Source organism: Agelaius phoeniceus, chromosome Z, assembly GCF_051311805.1.
Source record: "Agelaius phoeniceus isolate bAgePho1 chromosome Z, bAgePho1.hap1, whole genome shotgun sequence".
Taxonomy (NCBI): domain Eukaryota; kingdom Metazoa; phylum Chordata; class Aves; order Passeriformes; family Icteridae; genus Agelaius; species Agelaius phoeniceus.
In genome coordinates, this window is record NC_135303.1 from 81,883,627 (window position 1) to 81,910,344 (window position 26,718).

The 26,718-nt window shown below is 34.9% G+C and overlaps 1 protein-coding gene across 1 annotated transcript in view; it reads right to left on the reverse strand.

Moving 5' to 3' along the window:
• WDR70 (WD repeat domain 70) overlaps positions 1-26,718 on the reverse strand; it is a 125,022-nt gene that overhangs the window by 68,991 nt on the left and 29,313 nt on the right. The window contains exons 6-9 of the mRNA XM_054652452.2: positions 24,880-24,939; positions 19,552-19,685; positions 14,279-14,432; positions 12,869-12,945 (exon numbers count right to left, since the gene is read on the reverse strand). Coding sequence (XP_054508427.1) covers positions 12,869-12,945; positions 14,279-14,432; positions 19,552-19,685; positions 24,880-24,939 — 425 coding nt within the window. The remainder of the gene's footprint in view (positions 1-12,868; positions 12,946-14,278; positions 14,433-19,551; positions 19,686-24,879; positions 24,940-26,718) is intronic.

Here is a 26,718-nt window from a genome sequence, read left to right on the forward strand (position 1 = left end):
TTCTGTCCTAGCAAACTGAAGATTTCACAAATCACATGCCTGGAAAGATTTCAAGGAGAAGAAACATTTACAAAACCAAACTAATCCCTCCCAAGAGAAATGCATTTAATATAAAGCTTTATTAGAAAGTATCTGAATGACAATATTAGCTTAAAAAATTGACATTACTGCCACAAAACAACTGCAAAATTATCTATTGGGGAATGATTTGGAGACAGAATGGGGGGTATGAGCTAAAATGTCAATGAGGAATTGGTTGATAAAACTGTGAAAGCAGACTGATTTTGGAGAAAAAAAACACTCAACTAAAACAGGAATGAAGTCTTGAAACTAATGTGCTATGGTAACAACAATGGGATATATCTCCTACCTGCAGCTCCACGTGGACAGTTCTGCCATACTCAGAAGGACTATATATGGACTTCTTCCTACCCTCAAAAACTGAGTACCTTTAACAGACACTAACAGCTCAATACCAAGCCTTTATCTCTAAAAAGCTAAGTCATATGAACAGCTTGATTACAGTTTTTAACACTGAGAATCCCCAGCCTGTTCCAATCTCAAATTGATTAAATGGTTGTTCTTTTTGTGTTCACTGGTTTGTCTGATGACTGAAAGAGAAATTTCATCCACAATTTCTGTGTGCAAGCTACAACTTGTAAAGAATTTGCTGCATTTCTTCCTTAATAATCATTCCACATAATCAGTCTTAATAATCAGTCACATAATACATCTGTTCATAAAGAAATACTTTCATTCTCCTAGACATATCTTGCTAGCTTTCAATTACTGGGTCAACCTACATCTTTAACAATTTAAAGACTTTTCAAATGTTGGACATTTTATCTCTGTTTCAATTTTTTTTTGCTGTTGCCAAGTCTCTTAATATCCTATTCAATAAACTGAAATGTATTCGACTTCCTGAATACTCTTGAATTAGCTGAATTTGAATTTCCTTTTCAACATCTTCTAGCATTCTTTTTAGACTGCTGTCATTGTAACTAGACACAGAACTCAGCGGGTATTGCTGAAATATAATATTAACATCATCTCCTTTACCAGTGCCATTAGTAGAAGTTCATTCTCTGTGTACGCATGCATTTTTACAGGATGTGTATCTGCTTTTCTGCAGCCTCATACTGCAGAAAAAAAAGCTTATATATAATTAACACTACATAACTTTATTCTCTGTGCATGATTTCCCATGCTATTGTTTTCTAACACTAACCAGCTCACTAACCAGCTCACTAACCAATCTGCTCTCAGAGTCAGTGGCTAATACTAATTGTTCAGATTTTACTAGAAGTATTCACACTTTCTCTGATAAAATCTGCTTTAATTAAGATAATTTATAGAAATATAGAAGTTCTGAGGAAATAGTTCAGTCTTATGAAATTGTATTAGAAACATGTTGTTTTGATTACTTCGGATTATCAGTTTTAAGATCTCTTCCTATTAGCTAGCCCAGTTGATAGATGACAAATGTCTCACATGTATTTACAAGATTAATCCTTTAAAAGGCAGAAACAAAACTTATTGGAATTAACAGAAAAAAAAATTCAAAATATTTTGGAACGTAATTTATTGCTTATAAGTTACTAATGGATACTATACAAAAAGTTATAAAAGGTTTTATTAAATAAACAAGAGAAACTTCTTTCACAAAAACCCATACATAATTTCCATGGTATTCAATCTCACTTGCGAAATGGGATTTATTGGCCTTAAACAGAATTTTCTGAACTGGAAACTTTTTCAGGCTTCATCATCTTCCATGAAGTGAAACCATGCACCTTTGAAACCAGTATTAGCAGAGAAATGTAACTACAGGCTGTTCCAATTCATTCCATGAAAAATGAAAACCACCCAACATACATCTCTAAACAAGTAACTTACCAGGGGGATTTTAACTAAAACATATATTTATATAACATGAGGACTTTGATAAGAGAAACAACTTAAAATTACATTAGTCAAACAATGAAATTACCTGCAATTCTAAACGTCAAAAATCACAAAGCAAATATTTTCACAGAGTTTTGATTTATAGGATATTAAGTATCATTAGTCATTACTGTGTAGCTCTAATACAGAATCAGATATGAACATTAATCATTGCAATTTAATTTTATTTTCTTAGATATAATGCATATTTTATCTTTGTAAGGAAATGTTCCAAAATAAATCCTTGTCTACTCCACTTCCTTACTATCAAACAAAAACAGTTTAGTTTACTAAGTCGATTGTACTTCCCATTAGTGCTAGAATAAGCAAAAAATTCTGGTCATTTGAATAAGATGCATATCTCATGAGAAAATAGTCCTTTATACTGAGTTATAGTTTAAAATTATCACTGAATACATGAGAAGAAAGGTTCCGTATTCATAAAATAAAAGATGTGATACATTTCTTATGGGAGAAGACAGGAGAGGAAATTGCCAGTGAAAGATACTTGTGGAACAAAGTGACCACAATGGAAGCATTTGCCCAACAACCTGTATATGACCCTAAACCATGGGAAATTTCCTATCAATTTCACAAAGAGCAAATTCCCATCTTCTTCCCTATCTGATATTAAGTTGAGCTGATAGAAATACTAAAATTTCCAGTTTCCCGTAATTTGTATTCTTCCAGAAGTTACCCCACAGACCAGCTAACAGAACTGCACAAAAGTATTCTCTTTTCTCAGTCAAGGTGAGCCAGGACCAGAGAAGATGTAAGAGAAAAGCTTTTCCAGTCTGACTGAAAGGGGTTAGGAAACAAGTTTCAGGGAAGCTTATCCATATGACCCAAGTATTACACAATACAGGTGAGAAGTGAACTACCATGTGTTCTGGGATAAAAGAAGCAAATATACACACTAAAACTTCTGCCTTCCCATGTAAGCTAAGAATGTTGCAATTGCCTAGCAAAAGCCTTTGAAAAGACTGTCCCTTCTTGCTCTACTCACTGCACTGTTCTAAAATAAGCAAACTCTTCAGGAAGTACTGAGCTACTGTGAACACTTAAATTCTGTGCTTGCCAGATAAATCAACCAATTTTTTAAATGCGTACTTTCTTATGACGCACAAAAATACTTTCAAGTTTCTTGCTGTAGTAAAAAACTTTACCTTGGTAAAACTAAAAATAAATCAGTTGACAGAACTGTATTCCTCTATGTTCTATATTAATTCTGAAAATTTTCCTAAACTGTAATATTGTACTAGGAATAAAAGTATCTCATAAAATCTTGAAAAAACATTTTCAAACTTAATGATTTCCCTTTCAATATGGAATATGGCACAGTAAGTGAATGTATATGTATACACACCTATAAACATATGTGCTTGAAGCAATTTGGCAAGAGTTATTTCTTTTTCTAAGATGAAAGTCCAAGTAATACCATACCTCTGGCAAATTCAATAAATTCACCATAATGTTATTTGCATTCCCTACCCTATAAAGTAGTATGATGCGACTAGATATAATTCAGGATGATCTTTTTGGTGAGTAGGTACTTTGGACCCCAAAGCAGGTCCTACTCTCTATAACATGCAGGTTGTTTTAAGAAATAAATGTAGAAAGTGGAAGCAAAGCGTAAGACGGCAATTAAACATTTTTAAATGATCCCGCAAATGAAGGTAAAACATCAGTAATTATTTTCAAGTATGCTTTTTCCAATTAGCCTTCAAATCTGTGAAGACAGAAGCAGTACTGAAGCTTAAGTTGCAATTAAAATTTGTACAAATATCTTGGTAGTAGCCCTGCAATTGCTATCTTACTGTTCTCAGCAGTTTTCAAAGCTGCAGATGGGTCAGTGTTAACTGTGTTTATTACATATAAAATGTTTCAAACACTGAAGGTGTTAGGACTATTAATACATATTCAAAGCTTGCTTCAATGTTGTACTTTGGGGCTTTTAAACAAAACAAGGACAGCCTATGTAACAAGCTTTATCACTATATTTCTTCAAATACATTATTCAGAAAAAATCTATAAATTCTGCAATTAAGCAAGACAAAATAACTACACTTACACTAAACCACACAAGCCCAAATTCAGCTCTCCACTATGTTTTCATATGCACTGTATTCCTGATATGTAAAAGCATTAAAGAAAAGTAAAAGTATAGCTTAAGTTCTCGAGTTGTCAACAATGCTGTTCCAAGCTTTAGCACAGTTCAACCAACTCCGGGGTTGTATTCACTTTCAGTGAAATCAGCTTAGGCTGAGCTGCTGTCAACCTGGAGTAAGCAGACAGTATGTAACCTGAAGCTTAGAGTCTATAAATCTAAGGAGAAATGCCATATAATGCCATATAATGCCATAAATGCCTATCTTCACAGCCAGTGGAGGTGTCCTTCACAGTGCAGAGCCAAGCAGGCTGGAGATACCAGATCTTGTGCACTCCTGAGAACATACTAAGTATGTGATCTATAATAGGTGACTTGGCTCTTAAGCTTATGGCGCACAGACTTCAATTAAAGAAAAACAGAATCATCTGGGCTGAAGCTCAAGACAAGCTGAACAACATCATGGGAATAACTGATTGTTCCATAGGCAGTGAAACTAACTGCTGGCCATTTTCAGACCTGCTCAAATCTCTTTTCTGTCAAATTACCAGGTTAAATGCTGTTCTGAGCCTAATAAAAAACTAGAAAACAGCTATCTACGACAGAGAAGTTATTCACTGATAGCTCCCACCTACAGAGACTGAAACAAGGCAGCTAATAGGAGAAGATGAGACAGCAGGCATTCTAGATGCAAACTTAGTTAACAGGATGGAAATAGTCAACATATGAAGACTGAAAGGTAAGCTGAGATAAAAGTCATCACAAAACAGCAGTGTTCACTAAGACATGGCAAATTTCAGAAGTCCCTAGTAGTGTCTAGGACATAACAGCCATCCTAAAGAAAAATCATCTGAACAGCAACGGTTGCAAACAGCAGATACACGATATGCAACCTACTCATCTTTCATTAACTGTATTTTGCTGCCGGAAATTACAAAAAAAGACACAGATAATATGTAGTAAGCAACAATATATGGTTAAAACAAAAGTTAAAAACCTTATTCCATAGAGCAGAGTAACTTCATATTTGAAACATGCATTTGACAAAAGACTAAGAATTCAATTGTGCCTTAAATACAAAATTCTATTTCTGAAGATTTGAAGCTACTTGACTGAAATAATTAAGATAGATCTGCACTGAAGTTGTTCCTAAATAACTTATCATAGAGGTCAATTTGTGATGGCAGTAAATACTCTCTAGGATACCTTTTAGAGAGTAGGAACCCTAACTTAACTTACTAGAGGATGAGAGAGGAAAGACTTGTGAGAGGAAAGCTCTACAGTAAACCAGCTGTTAATCAACCATAACCCAAGCTGCAATGACAGATCATAAAGTTCATGACTGCTAAATTTCAAGTTTGGCTGCGATTCTGCTTCTAAAAGGAAAAAATATATGAGAGTAAGGACACTGAACACCTGTTGCTGGAACATTTAACATCACTGACCTCTCTTGCTTATTCTTACAGCACTACCTATCACATTTGCGATAAGAAAACATCCAAATAACAAAAACAACATTATCCATTTCCTCTTCCTTCTTTGTTATTACATAGACATCAACTGATATTTTGGAATAATATAAACAAAGAGTTAGTTATGTCTTAAAACACAGGGTATTTTTAAAGGTCACTCTGCTCAGGTGTATTTCTAGAGAATAAAAAACTTTTTAAAGACAAGAATAAAAAACTTTTTAAAGCCTTCCTAAATTCCAAACCTTTTTTTCACTTTTAGGCAATGCATAAATGTTGGAATTTCTGTTGCTATCACCCTTAATGCTGTTCTGTACATTAATCCAACATACTGCTGCTAAAATGAAAGATCCTTGCCTTAAGATGAAAGATCCTTATCTTCCAAATAAGCCCAATAATGTGGCAAAGGATCTACAAGAAATACAAAGACAGTGTTGATCACACACTGTATCTGAACCTTATCTAGAATGGCAAGGAGTACATGCAATGGAAAGGGACTGATCTTTCAGGAATAGTTGTTGCATATTTAAAGTTCTAGGCAATATATAGCCATAAATGAAAAGAGATAGCTTGTGCAAGAAAATGGCTCAAGTGAATATCAATACTGATGAAAGCGTTGTATATATACTTTTAAAACAGTGAAAGGTTGATTATAAATTAATTAATTAATTAATTAGTCTCAAATTAATTAAAATTAAAATTATCTGTAATGCAAACTTGAGAATTACTGCAGTTCCATGGAGAAGACAATTGCTTTTCTATGTTTGTCCTTTAACATAATTTTTTTCTAATCACATGAAATATTGACTAGCTGAAGCACTGAGAATATCAAAATTCCCACATATGAGAATCTATGCACAACATTTACTCGCATTTAAAAAATGCACTCAAATAAACACTGACTTCAGCTAAATCCCTAGGCTAGTGTTATTCATTCATATACTTACAGTTAATCACCAGATTACTGACAGAACTGACAACTTTCTTACTTCCTTCTGCAATTAAAAGCCAATAAATGCTTAACAACCTGTAAAACCCCCAAAAAATTATTATTCATCTGTAATCTCAGAGTAATTAAACTATTTGTTTAAAATAAGACCAAAAAGAAAACCAAACCTGGTCATAACATGGAAAAAAAAAGACTATAGTATTACATGTTTCCACAAGCCATCATCTGGAATATTTTCAAGGAAAATAAAATGAAGTGAGCTTACTGAGATGTGTATGTATCCACTAACAACTGCATAAGTGGGCAGGAACTTGTACAAGTTAAGGGGAATTTTCAGACTTATCCCATAACTGCTGTGTCTAGGCTGTGACTCATTTCAGGGAGCAAGCTGACCTGAGAAGATGAGGTTTCACAGAGAAGTCTGATGGACCTGTGTCATTTTCTTGTGTAGTTTTTCCTGCGTTCAACATTGTGCCCTTGAACAGTGATATAAAACTCACTGAGACTCCCTGCTGGTAACCCGTGTATCTGCAGTCTGAAGTAATAAATTTACTAAAAAGCCTAATAACTGCACATTAGAATATTTTATCATCAAAACCTATTTCTAGGATTTTTTTTAAATGTATAGCATATTTGAATGCCATGCATAAGTCACCTAGGTATAAGAAACAGATCACCTTTCAAAATAATTCATTTACAATAGCAATTTTAAGAGCTTTCATTTGCATTACTTTTTAGTTCAGACTACTACTACACTCTTAGTCATGTGAAATCAAAAGTGACTGTCACATACATATAAAGACTATCCCTAAGTGAGTATTTGAGCTATAGCAAGTTAACATCAAAAGAAATATGGATTTAAAATATTTGAAAAGCATTTACTTAAAAAATATTTAAAATGTGTTACTTTCATTTGACACAAGACCACTTGCAAATTTTGCTTTTTAACTTCTTTATGCATTATGAAAACTTCTGTTTCAACATGCCACCCAGAAAATGCCATTTTCTTTTCTTACTTTATTTTTAAACTGTATTCAGGTAGCAACCATTCAACTAAAGACAGACAGTGTAAATGCTACAGGAATCAGATAAGATACAATCTACAACTTGCAAATACTCATTCATTTGGTTTATGAATGACTGTTTTCTCTAGAGGAGGTATAAATGCTATCTAGAGCCATACAATACAGAATTAGGGTTTAACAGTATATTAACATCCCTCACGTGCTCTCCTGTGTCCTCCTTCAGCCTCAAACCCTGCCATTCAGTGTGCCCCAAGGAGCATGACACAAATGCTTCAACCATTATTTTTAGCATCTTCCAAACTCCTGGAGTATTACTGAAAACCTTTAAATCTTTTCTTGCAAGCATCTTCAAAAAAAATTATGGTTCTGACAACCAGGTCTGGAGTACACGGCACCTCTCTGCACAGAAATACTCATCATGTGAGTAGAGAAGTCTCTGTTTAAGAGACAGCTATCACTGTGCTTTACTGTTCTGTGTGATGTCCAACACAGATTAAAACCAGCAAAAAGAGAAGATCTTCAGCTTTCCTTCACAGCTGTTAAGAGCATCCCTGGTATCATCTTCCCACATCCATAAAGCATGACCCTCTAAAGGATCCCTTTTTGGTGCTTAGTGTCAGGTGTATACTCCCCCACACATGCCAGTCATGGCAGTTCCTCTTCTCAATGTGTGGATTAAATCACAAATTGTAGATACATACATAGTATCAACATTCCCTCTTGAAAGTTTCAGAGCAGTCCCTGTACTTAAGGTAATTTACTCTTACACCAATGTCTAGTAAAAATCTTAGAACAAAACTAACAGTAATCTATGGCCGAATTTCCAGAGCTTGTCTTCACTTTATACAAGATCAGCGGTGCACTCAGAATAAAAGACAAAGGGTAGATGTTTGCACCTTTTCCTCTGATATGCAATATTCTAAAGCTTTTAATTTCTCCTCTTATGGGTATAGATGGTCTTCTTAAATTATGTGAGAGTGTAATATGTCAAGTTCTATGAACATCAAAGCACATTAATGTATCATGTCAGGAATGTCAAAACTGGGTACAGGCAGGTCTCCTGCCTTGTAAAAAGTGTTGGGGTTTTTTGTTTGCTTGGTTTGGTGTTGGTTTTTTTTTTGTTTGTTTTGTTTTCTGGTTTTGGTTTTTTAGGGTTTTTTTTTTGTTTAAAACTATAAACATTCGTACCAAAAATCTCTATGCACCAGAGCCATGTAAAGCTAGATTGGGCTTTGTCTCACCACTTGCTTGAGAGAAGACCTTAGCAGTTAACTTATTCACATGAACAACACACAACTCCAGATACAAAACCATTGCAAAAGTACTGTACCTTGAGAATCCACACACTACATTATCAACAGTAATGCCACATGAAATTACATCTTAATTATTTACTGTCACTGAATAACATAAAGATATAAGAAACATCTGGCTACATCTGATCATAGGTTCATTTAGCCCTGTATTCAGAGTCTGGTCATTACAGTTAATTCCCTTCATTTCACCTTCCTATCCACAACTGTCATATAGAAGGTATTATAATGCCTACTGCATTTTCTATCTGTTTATAAGTGCTTGTAAACATGTATTTTTCTCATCCCTTTTTAAACTTGCCTCCATGTTCTCCTGTGACAATACCTTACAGAATAAATCTAAGCAGCACCCAATTTTTCTTTTCTTTTATTAGTTCTAAACTTTACTATATCTACTTTCAAGAAATACCTCTTAGGTTTCAAAGAGGTTTTCAAAAACAACAGTTCCACATTCAGCTTACCTACCATCCTGGACATTTCACAAACTTTGATCACATACTTCCCTACTTAGACCTCTCTTCCCTAGAATAAAGACTGCCAGTCTTTTGGTCTGACCTGAGAAGCCCACAGTCTTCAAAATTCAAGTTTTCTTATAATTATATTGTTTTCTTTGCATGTGACATAAACCAAGTTTTATGCTGGTTTTCAACAGTTTCAACAGTTTCATCTTTTGGCCAGCATTTAACCAAGTGCAAATCTATTGGCTTGAACAAAAAAGCCAGCTTTACAAATTGATCAAATACTGTTCTTTAACACCTAAGGGTCAAGTATAAATAGTGAAATAAATGTAAAAAAATTAGACTGACAGATAGATACAGTTACAACATTTAATGACATCCACAACTCATTCTATGCAAAATGTCAAATAAACAGTATTAAATGAAAAAAATCTGGTTTCTAGAATGCTTGGTACAAATTGCATTTACTTAAAATTCAGAAAACCTGTTTCCTTTAAGCAAAACCAATAAAAGTTTAAATTATATCTTGCTGACACAGACCATTTCTTTCTTTAGATTTAAACTCTCTGCCTTGACACGTAAGTACTCTAATGTTACTCTCCGACACAAAATATTCTCTGAGAATACCATATTAAAGCAATCTTACAGAAGTTATTTTTCCTCATTCAAAAATTACCACCAAAAAGAAGTCAGAAACTCACATGATACTGGTTAAAATAGCTGGTATAATTCCAGCAACTGCTGTCAATTAGAATCATTAAAGTTGGAAAAGATGCTGAAGATCATTGAGTTCAACCATTAACCTAAAACTGCCAGATTCCCCACAAATACATATACCTAATCACTTCCAGGAATGGAAATTTCACCCCTTCCCCTGGGCAGCCTGTTCCAATGCCTGACCACCCTTTCAGAGAAGAATTTTTTTCTAATTTCCAATCTAAACCTACCTTGGTGCAACTTGAGGCCCATTTCCTCTTGCCCTGTCTCTCGTTACCTGGGAGAAGAGATAGACTGACACCTGGCAACACCCTCCTTTCAGGGAGCTGTAGAGAGTGTTAAGGTCCCCTCTCCCCAGTCTCTTCTTCTCCAGACTTAACCCCAGTTCTCTCTGCTGCTCCTCATCAGACTTGTGCTCCAAATTTAATAATGGAACCTATATTTTCAAAGGTGTGCTACTCACTAACTCAACTCACCTTCACACAACATCGTTAATGAAAATAACACTACGGCTTTTATTTATCTCTTTGAATTAATTATGTTTTCAAAACTGACTAGATAGTGCCATGATCAGATGACCTTCCCTACTCAGCCTTTTTAGCTCTGTAGGATTGCTCTGGGTCAGCAGTGCCCGGGCAGCCCCGAGGACAAAGCCCATCCCAGAGCACGGAGCAGGGCACAGCCAAAGCCCATCCCAGAGCACCGAGCAGGGCACAGCCAAAGCCCATCCCAGAGCACGGAGCAGGGCACAGCCAAAGCCCATCCCAGAGCACCGAGCAGGGCACAGCCAAAGCCCATCCCAGAGCACCGAGCAGGGCACAGCCAAAGCCCATCCCAGAGCACCGAGCAGGGCACAGCCAAAGCCCATCCCAGAGCACGGAGCAGGGCACAGCCAAAGCCCATCCCAGAGCACCGAGCAGGGCACAGCCGGCCCAGGGAGGGGATGGGCCTCGCCTGGGGCCTGCTGGGCCCTGCCGGCGGAGAAGGATGGGAAGGTCCTTCAGTGCATCCTGAGGAGGGAATCAGAGCTGGAACCTCCAGTGAGGAGCAGCTGAAGTCTTTGGGCTTGTCCACTTTGGAGAAAAGGAGGCTGAGGTGTGACCTCACTGCTCTCCACAGCTTCCTGAGGAGGGGAAGGGCACAGGGAGGTGCTGAGCTCTTCTCCCTGGCATCCAGGGGCAGGATGCATGGGAATGGTTCAGAGCTGTGCCAGGGAAAGTTCAGACAGGACACTAGGAGGCATTTTTTTACTGATAAGGTAGTTCCAGACCAACACAGGCTTCCTGGTGATATGGTTGATGGGTGATTTTCCTTAACAACAGGCTTTAACTTCTGGACAGCCCTGAACTGGTCAGAGAGTTGGATATCATTCTAGGTCCCTTCCAACTGGAACTATTCTTTTCAATTCTAATTCACAGCTCCAATCTTAAGATGGATTACTGATTAAACTCAAGAGATTTTAGTTTCTGTTACTATTAAATTTCACAGACAGAATAGCGTGTTCAAGCCCTGTGGGGCAAATTAAGCAATACAAATTGTTTATTTTCACAGGACATATCCAAATCCTTGAAAGACCTGTCACTAGCATGAAGCACAATGCAATCAGTTTAAAATACTTTTGTTGCAATTTCAGCCATGTAGCGTCTGTGAAAATGCAATTATGCAGCCATTTATAGTAGTGTTTATTGGGTTTTCTCTTACTTGGCCAGACCATTTTAATTCACAGCAATTCAAGTATCAGGAATGTACTGAGTGCATTTTTTGGTATATTAGTTAGGGGACTTGATTAGATGGGAAAAATTAGAAATCTTCATCATTTATAGTATCTTAATTTGTTTTTCATGATCTACAAACTACTCAACCTAATAAAGAAACCCTACTAATGTCTAACTGCATTCAAAATATCAACAAACTGTCTAAAGTACTGACTCTAGCATTTAATAATAATTCCTATTATGGAAGTAGTACCTCTCTGCCTAAAACCTGGAACAATATACAGTTTGCTCAAGTGTATTTTTAGAACTTAATTTCTCCATAAAGCACAATGTAGTATTCAGGCTTTTCTCCTTCTGACACGGTCTTATCAGAAACTGTGAATTTTCCCCTTAAAATATTTTCATGTACCCATGTAAGTCAGTCCCTTTTAGGGAAAAAAAAAATGTTATTTAAAGAAATGGATAATTGTAGTCTTCTTTTTACAGTTGACTACTCTACAGATACTTTAGTAGGGAAAATCCTTACTGCCACTCTAGAGTAAAGGAGATTGCATATTTAAAACATCAGTAAAAAATCATTCATGAACCTACTACTGACAGCTGCACTAACTTAATCAATGCAGATGTCACATGACATTTTGCCATTTGATTCTAATCATGTGATATTTTGCCATTTGCCATTTGATTCTAACCACAAAGATCAAGACTGAAGCCACAAAATAATTTCTAACAGTCTCTTTGACACTTGTCAAACAACACCCATCAATATTCAGCTACACCTAAAGTGAAACTTGTAACTTCAAATTAAAATCCTCAATCTTCCTAGTGAATTCAGTTACATTGAGTTTCTCCACAGGAATTATTTTACTCCAAAGAAATACCAGATAAAGTAAAATTTTGTCCAAGAATTTTTGTAAAAAACGATTAACCAACAACTTTCATGAAATATTATTAAAAATTATTTCAAGTTACAGAACTAAAATAATACAAACAAAATACATTTATTATCTAGAGGCAAAAGGAATATAGTATTTCCTTCCAGATCTCACTATATTAAGTAGTTACTAAAGATTAAAAAGAATTATGTTTAAAGTAAATTAAGGCACAGTAAAACACAAGAGCTCAACAAGCCTCACAAAAAACAGTGAGAAAGATAGACCTTAATACTTACCCATCGTTAGAACATGTCAAAAATTCTTCCTTTATCTTTGGATGCCAACAACCTGAATTGAGCATTGCTGTGTGACCCTAAAGAAATAAACACAGAGGTCTTAAAGGGACTTGCAAGCAGTAAGTCCCTTTAAGGTTTTACAACTTTATGTCCCTTACAAGGTTTTACAACTTTTACTCCACATCCTTCAAGTGGAATCACATGAAAGCTGAGGCACAAATTTGGACCCTTCTGACTGACATCAGGATAATTTAACAGATTGTATGTACTCCATCCATTTCATCCCTGCTTGTTTTCATCTCTGAATTAGAAAAACCCTTACACTCTTCCACTATTTTTTTTCTTTTCAGAAACAAGCACAGAATCACACTTCTTTTTCTCTTGGGAGAATTGTAATGCAGAGTAAGGATGAAACAGGCATCACTACAGTTTCACACAAACTTTTTCAAGAGACAGAAGAGTAACAGAATTAACAGTAACAACAATACTGACACAATACGCCAGTGTCAATCTACACTAGCCAAAGATCCTGTTGGAGAAAACTGAGGAAACAGAATTTTAGAATCAAGAGGGGTTTAATCTCAGATGAGTTTTTCATAAAATACTGAAGTTGCAAATTGACTAGTCAGTTGTTTTCCTTTAAGACAAAAAAACAGAAGGTGAGTGTTTCATGCAAAGTAAGCAATTGCCATTATGATGACTATGAATATAACTACATTACTGGATATATATTGTCCAGTTGGCTTTACTTCTTTGAAAGACAGGCACATGCTCACTGCCTACATTCAAAGAGAAATTTGGAAACTACTCTTGCAATGCTGCAATGACTTCAATTTGTTTTAGGCACAAATAAGGAGAGAAATACTGAAAAGTTAATGAGGCAATATAACAAGTATTTTAGCATTTTGACTGTTGGACTACAGTATTGTAGACATTTACAAGAGAAAGAAAATCTAAATTATTTTTAAGCAAACTAGAACTAAAGCAGATGTTATTTGATGGTTTTATATATGTATCACCAGCCAAAAGAAATAGTCATCTGACAAGAACAGCTTTAGGCAAAACAGCATTAAGCTTAGTTATTTGGCAATATACTTTACAAGAAATAAGTAAATCAATTTTATCATCAGTCTGAGCTTTAGATTTTATCATTACTTTTTAGGCTTAAGCTATTTTAAAAACTGACCAGAATTTAAATTATCTAGGTAAATAGAAGCATTGTATCAAAGTTTGTGAAAATACAAGGGCAAAGTGGTCAAAACACAACCAACTGTGGTTGAATCACTTCAGAACAATGAATGAACCCTTCTTCATTTGCATTTTTAACTATCATTAAAAATATACACATTTTTGCTTATTAGTGTTACACTCACAGCATGCAAGTAAACAACCTCCAGCTCCCGACTTTACCTTTGTGTTTGTCATATCCACAATGTACTGGTCCCCCTTTATGCATTCCATTACTGGGAAGCCATCTCTGTCAAGAACTTTTGCCTGAGAGTTACCAGAGACAACGAGAATGACATCTCCTGTGCTGCTATACTGTAAAGACTTGATTTGGTGACTACAAAGAAAGAAGAAAGAAAGAAAAAAAAAAAGGGGAGAAATAAACCATTTCAGTTAACATTCCCGTAAACTTACACTAAAACAAAAGTGTCAATGGTGAGAAACCATATTGCAGAAACAGATCTATATACACTCCTATATCAGACAGGCAGGAGGCAGAAAGTCTTTTACTAATGGAATAGTTTTTTATTCCAGTCGTATGTGTTGTGTTTCTTTTAACCACACATAGCTTATCAAACATGTAAAATGTCATTTCTGGCAAACATATTTCTTTAAGAATGCTATTATAACTCCAATGGAAAAATAGTATGTGTCAGATTTAACTACCTAGAGATGAAAATTCTTTTTCATCTTCCCAAAAGTAGAATGTGGAATTACAGTAATCTGTAAATTACTATAACGGGATGTTGTAGTCATGCATAAAACTTCATTGTACCTCACATAGCAGGATATTAGTCATAGGTCAGCATTCTTGAATCTTTTTTTGTGGTTGGGGCTTTAATTTCATCAAACTTTAGGATAAAGCTAAATAATACCATCAGCCTTGGAAACATGACAATAGATAACCATCTGTCTAGTTTACTATGTCTTAGGTGACTGTTCATTTGTTTTAACAGTGTTCTCACATACATGTTTCATTGATTGAGAAAACCTGCGGCAGAAACCATGGAATAATAGTATCAAGATGACAAAGATGAACTGAAAGTGCAAAGCTGACTGATGAATGAAAAGCCCAATTCCAGCTTCAGCATATTATCTCAGCAACTTGAATTATTAACAAATTTCATGGCTCTTGTTCTATCTGAAGCAGATATCCCTTTGATTCCCTATACTTCATTATAAGGATAGCAAAGAATGCAAAGCAGTCTATCCACTTCACACCTGCCAGAATTTATATCCCAGCACATTAACAGAATGTGCAAAGTAACATTACTTTATATTAATACTTCACCTGTGCCTCTAGATTAATCTCAAGTACAAGACTGGAACACATTTGCCAGCTAGACTTGGATTCTCATGGCATCCAAAGTATTCCCAAAGAAATCTTCTTATTGCTTAAGAACATTACTATGTGCATTCAAATCCTAGCACCTTTCAGGAAACTACCTTTTAACACTATTTCCCATTAGTGACGTTAACACTCAGATGACCAAAAAAACCAACTGTGCAACTTCTAACTTAATATTTCAGCATTTCAGTTCTTATACAGTACTGACTTCACATAATTTTCTCAGCAGTAGCTATTATCTATTAAATCTGTCCTCAAACCATGACTTACTACATGAAACACTTAAAATATTGTAATACTTTAAAAGGTCTTCATTGATCATAGTAATGTAAACTAAGCTTAAGTTTCTTATTCAAAAATGTTTGGCAAAAATGATTACATTACAATTCAAAAGCTAAAAATTGCTTCAAGCACCCTATTATGTAATACCAACTGGCAGCCAAATTGGACTGAGTATTATAAGCTGATTTTTAATAGAAAGGAGACATTCAAATCTGTGAATTTCCAAAATAGATCACAGTCAATGTCTGAATAAACATTCTGATCCTCAAGAGAAAAAAATGGATACTTTCTTAGAAAAGAAGATGGCCAGCCACATTAAGCTCAGAGGAAGCACTGAAAGAAATTACAGGAAACCCACAAGAGAAATAATATGTAAATGCTAGAATATTCTCTGCAGACAGCTGATAAACCTAGACTAAAGAATGCATCAGATTCAGTTTTTGCAGAACAAACACCTTAGGAATTAAAAATTTTTTCTCAGTTGTACTTCCAAGCTCTCTTGTCCAATCATATGATTCATACAAAATATTCCTAAGCCCCACCTGAATACTGTATACAGAACGAAGTACTCATTAAGTTATATGTCTCATACTCTAATGCTGAAATTGGCAAAAGAAAACAGCCAACATCTCCAAAGCACTATTCTGCACTTATCACAGTTGAAATGTAAAAATAAAAAGTAAACATTTAAAAACCAGTCTAAAACATATTTTCCCTTGATGCATGTCTCATGCATGAAAAGGATCTGACCACTACGTAATAACAAACAGCTCAGAAGTAAAATCTGATTTCTGAAAGAATCCACAATACATAAATGGCCACAGTGTCTTCTGAAAAAAAAAAACCCAACCTGTTTTCAGACAACAAAATACTAAAAGTCAAACTACAGGCATTAATACTATTAACACTGCAGTGTTCATAATTCAAACAATATCATCTCATTGCTTCTCAGTAGTTCTTTATCAGCAGGTCTGAACAAAGTTTTCTTTTGTCTTAAAATTTCTCCCAGTAAGGAAAGCAACTGATTTTAGAGCAACTAGCACAATAACAAATTATTTATCAAAAACATAACAAATTATTTATCAAATTAGTCTTGTGAAAATATTAGCTTTAGGGAAAAGATTTTCATGACTTTTACCTAATGAAAAAAAACCTAAACCCATACCTTCTTGACTGTGCAATGTGACTTCTAAAATCATGTCTAAAAATTGCTTCTATAAGTAGAGTATTTGCAAAGTCACAGAAGTTACCACTTTTCTGATGTTTACTGGAACATGACCAACAGTGAGGCTCTACAAAGGCAGTTCTTTAGGAAAACACTTTTGGTTCTTATTAATGTTATAGCAAAAGTCTTGGGAAACTTATAAAAACAGTTCCTTTTAATAGCATTAATATGAGTAATTTTGGTTTAAAACTGCCAAATGTGCACAGCACTTTGTACCAGGACCTGCAGAACAGAGCTACATACATGGGTAGAATCATGACACACAAATATTTTCTACACACATAAAAGCTTTGCCTTACACTTCTTTTGGCTTTAACACTAAGGTATGGCTTGAAAGTACTAGCTTTTTGTCAGGCTGGAGGGTTTTTTTCAGTTTACATCACAAATCCAAGGAGAAATTAAGAGAGTAACCTGATATTATGCTACAAAATGGAGCCTTGACAATACAGAATTGATCTCAGGCCCCTTCATTTTTAAAATGAAATTAAATTTATGGCTCCAGATCTGGATTTCTGGTAACACCTAATGTTTCCATACCAGAACTCCTCAGAATTCTTTGAAATTCAAGTCTGTGAATGCTAATAGCCCTTCAATAATAAACTTCACAGTGAAAAAGTAATATAAGAACATATATACACCTGGACACAAGTTATATAATATTCCTTATAGTGTTCACCAGCTTGTCTCAACATAAGCATGAAAGAACTTGAAGTTGAATCTTTTTACCAGACAGAGATATAGTTCCAGTTTTATGTTTAGAAAAAGATAGAGAAGTTATATTTGAATAATAAGTTTTTTGAGCCCCCAAAATTAGTTCATGGGACTTGCACCATAAATGTAATTTCCAAACTTCACACCAGTCAAGTCTATTTTTAATATTACTTCATGTTTATGTTTTAAATACTTTATTTATACATCAATGTACTCAAATCACAAGGATTTCACAAAGAATATTTATATAAAAATACTTGTGAGATCCTTGCAGCACACTAAATTAACAGTGTCAAGAATAACAAGTATTTTAAGTTTATATTTTACGATTAGTTTTTTGCTAAAAGGAGCTTACCAATTTATCTGCAAGTTATCCCTGAAATAGAGCATTAACATATATTCTACTTGTGATTTTTCTACAATATTTATGTTTTACACCATTATTAGTAAGTACTACTAAATTTGAACACACTCTTCTGCTAAACTTGAAAATGCTTCATTAAAATAATTTCCCACTGTGGGAGTAAAGACAGTCAGCTCTTTCTGCTCAGTGATACCAGAGGAAGGACAATACCAATTATATCCTGCTAACTAATCATGTAAATGAAACTCATGCCAGAAAAGTCTGAACATGTCACTTTACATGTGAAAACACTTACTTTTTTTAAAATTTATTTATTTATTTATTTATTCATTCTTAAGTGGCATGTTTACTTAGTTATGTTTTCAAAGTAAATGTACCATTTGTCAGCTTATTCTAAGAAGTCAAGGTCTGTCTAAGAGATTGGAATTGCATAATGCATTAAAGCACACTTTTTATTTTTCCAATTTATCACACTTCAGACCAACAGTACAATTCCTTTCTATTTTGTTCCTGTTAAGGATAACAGTCCTAACTTCTCATCTTTCATTATCTAGATTTTTGGCATATCTGTAGTCAGTTATACGCATTCTAGCTTTCCAAACTGACCGAAACTCAAGTGTAGATTTTTAAGATAGTAATGGTTAAAAATAGACATTCTAAGTACAACTTACTCTGTGTATCATAAATTTCAATCCCTTTTTTAATCACACAAAAGTACCTTATAAACTGTACCACATAAGCCAGACATCAGAAAGTACCTTGCTAAAACCATTGTGTTTTATTTTATGCAATATATTTTTCAGAAAGCTCAGTGTGCACTACTGTTGAAGCAGTTCTTTATTCCAGTTCTCTGGAATAATTAAATGAACTCACTTCACTTACTTTTTTAATTACCAGTGAACAATGGGGATAGTATGGAAAATAATTCTCTAAAAATGGTTCCTGCATTTTCTTTTCAATTTGTAGATATAGAAACATAGAAATAAATGTAAATAAGTATATTTTTTTCTTTAAGAAAGACACTATTTCACACTATGTTGTTATTCAACGATCACTGCAATGCAAAGGACCAGTGGTTTCTGAAACAGAGGACTTTGTGAAAATTAAATAAATTACCCTTCCCTTCAGAAATCCTGGCAGGAACTGGAGAGGCTCCCCACAAAGGGGTCAATTGTTTTAACTTGCTTCTTCTCTTAATTAGTTTTATGTAAGCAGAATACATATAGAAAGTGTATTGTAATAATGTCAGTTACAACTATGATAGTCAACTTGTCTTTGAGTCAACTTCTCTCCTTTTCTGATGTGCTATTAACAATTGCATTGGCAAATCCACCTGTAGCTTTCTAAAACGGGAAAAGATGCAAGTCCCTGCAAAAAGCAGGAAAATAAATAACCAGCCAAGTTCTTAGGTTCACATTCCTTGGTATTCAAGAGCCTTTTAAACAAGCTTTCTTACAAGGCTTTTGTGCATTCTACCAGGAGCTTGACATGAAACATAAAGTGCAAAAGGCAGCCTTCATGCCTACCATTCACAAGGCTGGAGTGACCGAAAAGCTTGGAGAGAGGCATCCATTCCAGCAAAATCCCAAAATTTTACATCATAATCATATCCACCAGTTATCAAACGAGCACCTGAAGGATCCAATCCCAAAGCAGAAACCTGTAAAGAAAAAAAAAATTATAATCTTAATCATTCAAGCTTTTTTACTTTTTCCACAATTCTTCAGGGTGTCACCAAGACATAAAATGCTACTAATGTTAAAAAAAAACCAAACCCAAGCTTCAAACAACACAGAGCACTGGTTTCTTACTAAAATATCTTAGCTATATTTTCATTTTGAAATTTCATTACCTTGAATAAAGTGTTAAAGTACTTTTGAAGCAGTAGTAAGAATGGAAGTAACAAATACATCCTCTGAATAAACCACAGAAGACAGCTGAGAAAGAAATGGTTTACAGTGTTTACTTCCTAATGATCTCATTGCAAAATGTGGCTAAGTGTTTCTATGAAGAAAATTGTACTCTAGACTTCTATCAAAAGTACAAACAATATTTCCAGCAAGGTAACAAAATGGTGTTTAACATTCACCAGTTTAAGATTCTAAGTTTATTTAAAACAGCTCTTGTGCATATATACATTACTTAGTTAAATTTCTCTTCTAAAAAAGGAAAATAAGAATAAATTGGGGTATAAAATTGATTTTTTTTTAATCATGGATTTTACAAATATAAAACTGTAACAAAACAGGTCAAAATAACTTAAAACCAATTTCTTTTATATACAAAACCAGCTTCTCAGAGCTATTAGAAATTCTGAGGAAAGAATGCTTATGCTTATTATTCTCATCTGTTATTCTCAAATCACAGATCAATTAAAATGGAAATTTTACTGAAAATCTATTTTAATTCTCTATTTGAAGAATGGTAATGTTCTATAGTACAATAAATAGTATTTCATATACTAAAACAACCAGTAGTGTTCAAATCACTACATGGAGAAATAAGGTAACCAAAGGCATATCACTAGAAATTGAATAATTATTTAAAATCATTTACCTTCATAATTATTTCTTTTCCTTTCAAATTTGTAAAAATATCATATTTACTACTATGGTTTCAAATATTATTGTAAGATTAGCTGGACAAAATGCTAAATTAATTTAGATACCAAGAGATTAATTCTAAAAAAATTAAGTTATCTACAGAAGAGAATGATGAAAAGTTCTATCAAAAAACATAAAACTACAGTATTTTTGGAATGACTCAAAATTACACCTAATATGAAATGTTAAAATGCCTGAAGAAGTTTTCATTAAAAGACAAAATTCATATGGAATTCATGCTTACGTTTTAATGGAGCCCATGGGTAAAACCTAGACTATAACCAGCAGATTACTTTTAACAAAAACAAAACAAAAACATGGGTCATCCCACATTTATAAGATAGATAATCATCACACTGAAAGACCCTTTCAGTAAAAAGAAAGACAATCTCCAAGACAATAAACTAGTAGTAGTAGTACTAGTACTAGTACTAGTAGTAGCAATGACAATGGTTATGATAATGATAATGATAACATTCTATAAAATGTCAGGAAAAGCATTTGAAGCAATAAACCAGGAAATTAAATTCTGAAGGAAAAACAATCCACCAAGAATATATGACTTATCCAAAACCATGTGGAAAAAAAACCCCAAATCGAACAAACACACTGGATACAGAATAAAAGGCAAAAAAACCTTCATTTCTGAGTGGAGGGTAACGCCTGAGAATAATGTCATGACTACAGGTTAGCAAAACCGAATTTCTTCAGGGAAGAAAACAACTCAGGGAATTACTTTCAGATGTCTAAATCAGTATTAAAAATTCTAGATATGGACGTACAAAAACACCAAGAATTTTACACAGAAGATGCTTACCTATATGTATCTTCTTTACACATATACATGTGAAGTACTGACAGGAACAATGATTTAATGCAGACACCCAGTAATACCACCAAAAAAAAAGTTGTCTCAAAGATATATCAGTCTACTACTGTACTTTTTTTTCAAAGCTTTAGTATACATCTATATCCACTGTGTTATGGACACTTTTAAAACCCATGTAAACTGTTGAATAGTTCCCACAGAAAATATTTTAAAGCATGGAAACAAGTTCATGAAAAAAGTAACCTACAGAAAACAATTGTCCCAATAAAACAGCCTGTATGAACAAAATTTATTCCTTAAGATGGACAATTTGCTTCCCTAGAATTTATATTTCCTTACATGAATTAGTATGGGCTTCTTTTGAGTTTTGTTTTTCCAGTTCAAGGAGAAAAAGTTCACTTAGCAATTCCTTATTTTATCAAAGACTCATTTTTAGTCATCTTCTCCTTCAGGTTCCCACTGCTGCTGACCAGCTTAAAGTGCTGGACACTTTAAGCATCACCTCCTAAGGCAGGAACAGGCTATTCCCCAATGCTGGAAATCAAGCAGGTGAGGCAGAAGCCTGGCTTGGCTGAGCAGGGATTTTCTCTATGAAGTAAGGGAAAAAGAAAGGTATATGCCCAGTGGAAGCGAAATCAGGTGACATAGGAAGAATACAGAGATGCTGCTTACTACTGCAGGGAGAAAATCTGTGCAGGCAAAGCTCAGTTGGAGTTGGAGCTGCCCAGAACCATGGAGGAAAACAAGAACTTTTTTTTTTCAAGAATATTAATGGTTAAAGGCAGTGCAGAAATAATATCAGCCCATTACAGGATAAGGATGCATACTTCACAAAGAGGTCAGAGACAAAGCAAATGTTTAAAGCTTTCTTTGCCTCTGTCTTTTGACGGGGAGGGTCAAAACAATGACTGTGAAAATTATCCCAGCCAATCCTGAAATTGAGCAGGATCTGCTGCCCTAAGTGGATCCCTACATCAGGCCATAGAGACTGATGAGATTCATCTGAGAATCCTCAAAGAGCTGGCTGATGTTATGCCAAAGCCTTTCCTGATGACTTTCAGGCAGTCTTGGGAACATGGAGAGGTCCCAGCTGACTGGAAACTGACAAAAGTGGTCCCAGTTTTCAACAAGGGCAAGAAGAAGGACAAAGCTGTCATCAGTCACCACCAGCACGGCCTCATGAGAGGAAAGTCTTATTTATCAAACCTGATTTCCTTTTAAAACAAAGTAAGCCATCTAGTTAATCAATGGATGCCACTTGATGTGATCTTTTTGGATATAAGTAAATCGTGCATCTCTCGCAGAGATGTAATCCTACATCTACTCTTATATCTCTCACAGAGTCCTTCTTGATGAAATGTATTAGGAAAAGGTCCTTCACCCAGAGGGTGGCTGGGCACTGGAAAAGGCTCACCCTGGAAGCTGTCACAGCAGTTGACAGAGTTCAAGAAGTGTCTGGACAATGCTCTTGGGTACATGGTGTGACTCTTGGGAATGGTGCTATGTGGGGCCAGGAGGTAAACTTGTTCATTTTTGTGAGTCTCTTTCCAACTCAGGAAAGTCTGTGATTCTGTAACACAGGTGCCTCACAGTATTTCAAATATACAATGCCCTAGTATAGCCAAGTGGCTGAAAATAGTACTTTCAAGAAAACCAAGATGTGGCAGAAACGATGATACTATTCACCAGGCAACTGACTCCTCCTTAATCTAAATGTTCTGCTGTAATTCAGAACATTTCTAAAAAGAATATACACCTTTTACAACTTAAATGGAAATTCTGAACATTAGCCCTTTCATTAATGATTTCTGACATGCAGAAAACTGGGCATATCCAGATTAATCAGAATACTCAAGTGTTCTATTCAGTAACTTCTATATGAGGGAGCGGTTGTGAAATGAGATATTAGAAAGCACATATTTAATATTCTTTTTCATACCCACCTATATATCAAAAGTATCATGAGAAATAAATAATATATATGAAGTTTCATTGGGAACAGTAATTCCTATTACAGTGTACAAGCAGTACAACTGGGAAATTAATCAGTTTTCTGGGAAGACTCTCTAGCTTGGGAAATCTTTCCTGAGATTTCTCAGCTGCACAGGAATAGAGTCATCATCAAATCCACATTCACTAGATTGAAGAGGTACAGATGGGATAAATAAGCTTAGCTGAAATACAGTACACTGTATGAACATAATGAGGAGACTGTAGAAACATTAGGGCAAAATACCAAAATCAAGATATGAAGTTACTCCCATCTTTATGTGTCTAAGGTCAGGGGTAAATGGTTTCACTGTTCTAAAACAAACAAAAAAAAACCCAAAAAGACAGCCCTTCTACAGAAGAGATATTTTTTTCAATATGTTTAATTTACTGCGTCCAGTCTAATCCAACTGTGCTATATATATCCCACACTACAATTCACCTCTGTTCAAGGTGATGACAGCTGCATTCTCCTGCAGTCAAAATATCTCAGAAGTCTTCCAGAACTGTAACTTCCACTTAACAAGGCCTTTTAGTTAGAAATAACATGAGCTTACTCTTTAAGAAGCCATGAAAAGATTTACTGGTTTAATATAGAAAAAAAAATAAATCAAAAAAAATTACCTAACAAAGTTTGTTAGGACGTGTATTCAAGAAATTTACTGCAGAAGCAGGTGGTGTCACATGTAAAATGGGAAACTGATTTGCACTAGTACACTACTCTGCAAAATCTAGTATCCATAGAAATTAATATGCAAAGCAGTTGCATGCATTGTGTGTAGAAAAATCCACTCTATTTTGTTTAATGTTGTGCAATGCATTTTTTACAGGTCAATCAGCCCACAAAAACAATTGAATTTATACCGGAAGATGTGATTATACAGAGATAGAAATACATAGAGCAAAGAAAGATACTTCAAGGTTTGATTGTGGTTCTTTCAAAAAAAGCAAAGGAGCAGTAGTGAAGATAAAAACTGGAAAAGATGCAGTGAAAGACAAGGAAGAACAAGATCTCAAGAAACTGAGAATGGTGTATAAATAAAAGACTGAAGTAAAAAGTACTTGGCTGCAAAGAAGTCGTTGGCAATAACATTCTCCTTTAAACCCATGACCAAAGAAAGGTCTAGATTAGACCCATGTCTACATATCAGGAAGGTCTATCCTAGAAGAAAAGCCCTAACAATTACAGAGAACATACTTGATGACAATGACACTACAGTTGAGTCAAATGGAGCCATAGTTAGGTTATTACAAGAAATTGAAGAGGTAGTCATGAAACACACTTTCAATTGCACTAAGAAAAGAGACCAACTAAAATAACAAATCAAGGAAAAATATGCTTCTTGAACTTTAGCTGATAAGTATTTGTTAACCTATTTCACAGACTGGCACAGTTTAGAAAAGCATGAAGAGTTGAAAATGTTATCACTTACTGTCTTTGTTCCATGCTGGAGTGTAATTTCATGAGAATCTGGGATTTTCTTGACAGGGTTCTGGAAAAAAAGAAAATTCACCTCTGTGAAAACACTGCTATCCCAAAAAAACACACTAATGCAATATATATGTAAAAGTAAGAAGTCTTCCATCACACCAGTTGTAACATGAGGAGAAGAAATGTGAAAATCATAAACCAGAGACTGATTTCACATTTTTATTTGCATGATAAAAATATGATAAATAATTGTTTTTAAAATATGACACCATCTTAAGACTAAAACACAAAAATATTTTCTTTTTTTTTCTCTTCGGAAGATATTAGTTCACACAGACAGAAATGTAATGGAAGTACTCAAGTACTTTTGAACAAATTTCTACAAAGGTCTACAATGTGAATCATTACCCTCAAAATGCTTCTTTATCTGGCACCACTCCAGTTTCCCAAAGCAGGCACTATCTATCCTCTTGATGTCTAACATCTTTGCTATAATTTTCTGTCGCTAAGTATGATTTTAAAATAATTTTAGGCACATTTTATACTACACAATTAAGCTCCTGTCTTATCCATCTCTGCCAATCCCTTCACTATTTTTCATGCTTCACAGAAACATCTCTATAGCATCAGGCTGATTGCCTTCACACTTTTTTTATCTTCTTTATCAGTTCCATCTTTTATTTCTCTGATAAAACTGAAACTTTTATTATCTTTGGTTTAGCCACACCTACCTTTCTTCTAACTTTACTTAAACTACAAGGCAGTACACTTAGATTAGACATTATTCTTTACTTTGAAGGTTCTTAGGCACTGGCACAGGTTGCCCAGAGAAGCTGTGGATGTTTCATTCCTGGAAACGTTCCAGGTCATGTTGGATAATGCTCCGAGCGACTCAGTCTAGTGGAAGGTGCTTCTGCCCATGGCAGGGGGGTTGAAATGAGATGGTCTTTAAGGGGGGGAGGACATGGAGGCTGTGCATGTGCTTTCATAATTTGTCTTCCAGAGCAACCCCTTTGCTCACTGAAGCCCAACTGGGAAGCAGCAAGACATCCCCTGCTAACAGGAAGTAGAAAATAAATCCTCTGCTTTCCCTTGTTTCCATGTTCAGACTTCACTTTTACTTCATTAAGCTGCCTTTATCTCAATCGATGCAATTTTTCTCCATCTTCCTCTCTTCTCCCACTCCATCCTGCTGAGGATGGAGTGATAAAGCAGCTTGGTGGGCATCCAGCCAAGGTCAGCCCACCAAAAGGTAACAGTAATGGTTTACCAATAACTACACAACAACCTAAAAGGCATAGCCCACACGGAACCAAGTGACACTTTCACAGATTCTGTGGTTTAGAAGCTGAGAAACATTTGTAGCTCAAAATTCCCAAGCGAAGCTGTGATTATGAAAATGAGTTTATTATTCAAGGGACACTATAAAGCACACAGACAAAGGTATAATTATAATACAAATTAAGTTTCCAATGTTCCATCATTCCCTACACTATAAACTGATATTCGTTGTTCTTGGAATGCAAAAAACTGCTCAACAGCCATTGCCTGCACTTGTCATCCAAGTACACTCCATAAAAACCCAAATGTGAAAAGCAAACAATTTCCAAGATTCATCCACAACATAGATCACACACAATAAAAGATGTACTATTTTTGTGAATCAAAGGCTTTCACAGAAACTTGCTGCATTCTTACCTTAATCACTGCCAGGTTGCTTTTCTTATTGGAATATTATAGAGTTCTCCAGTTCATGTAACTTACCACAAAGGTTGGTATTGTATGTCTATATTGTGTCAGCATTGAATTTTATTTTCAGAGGGTATCTTAACTACTTTGA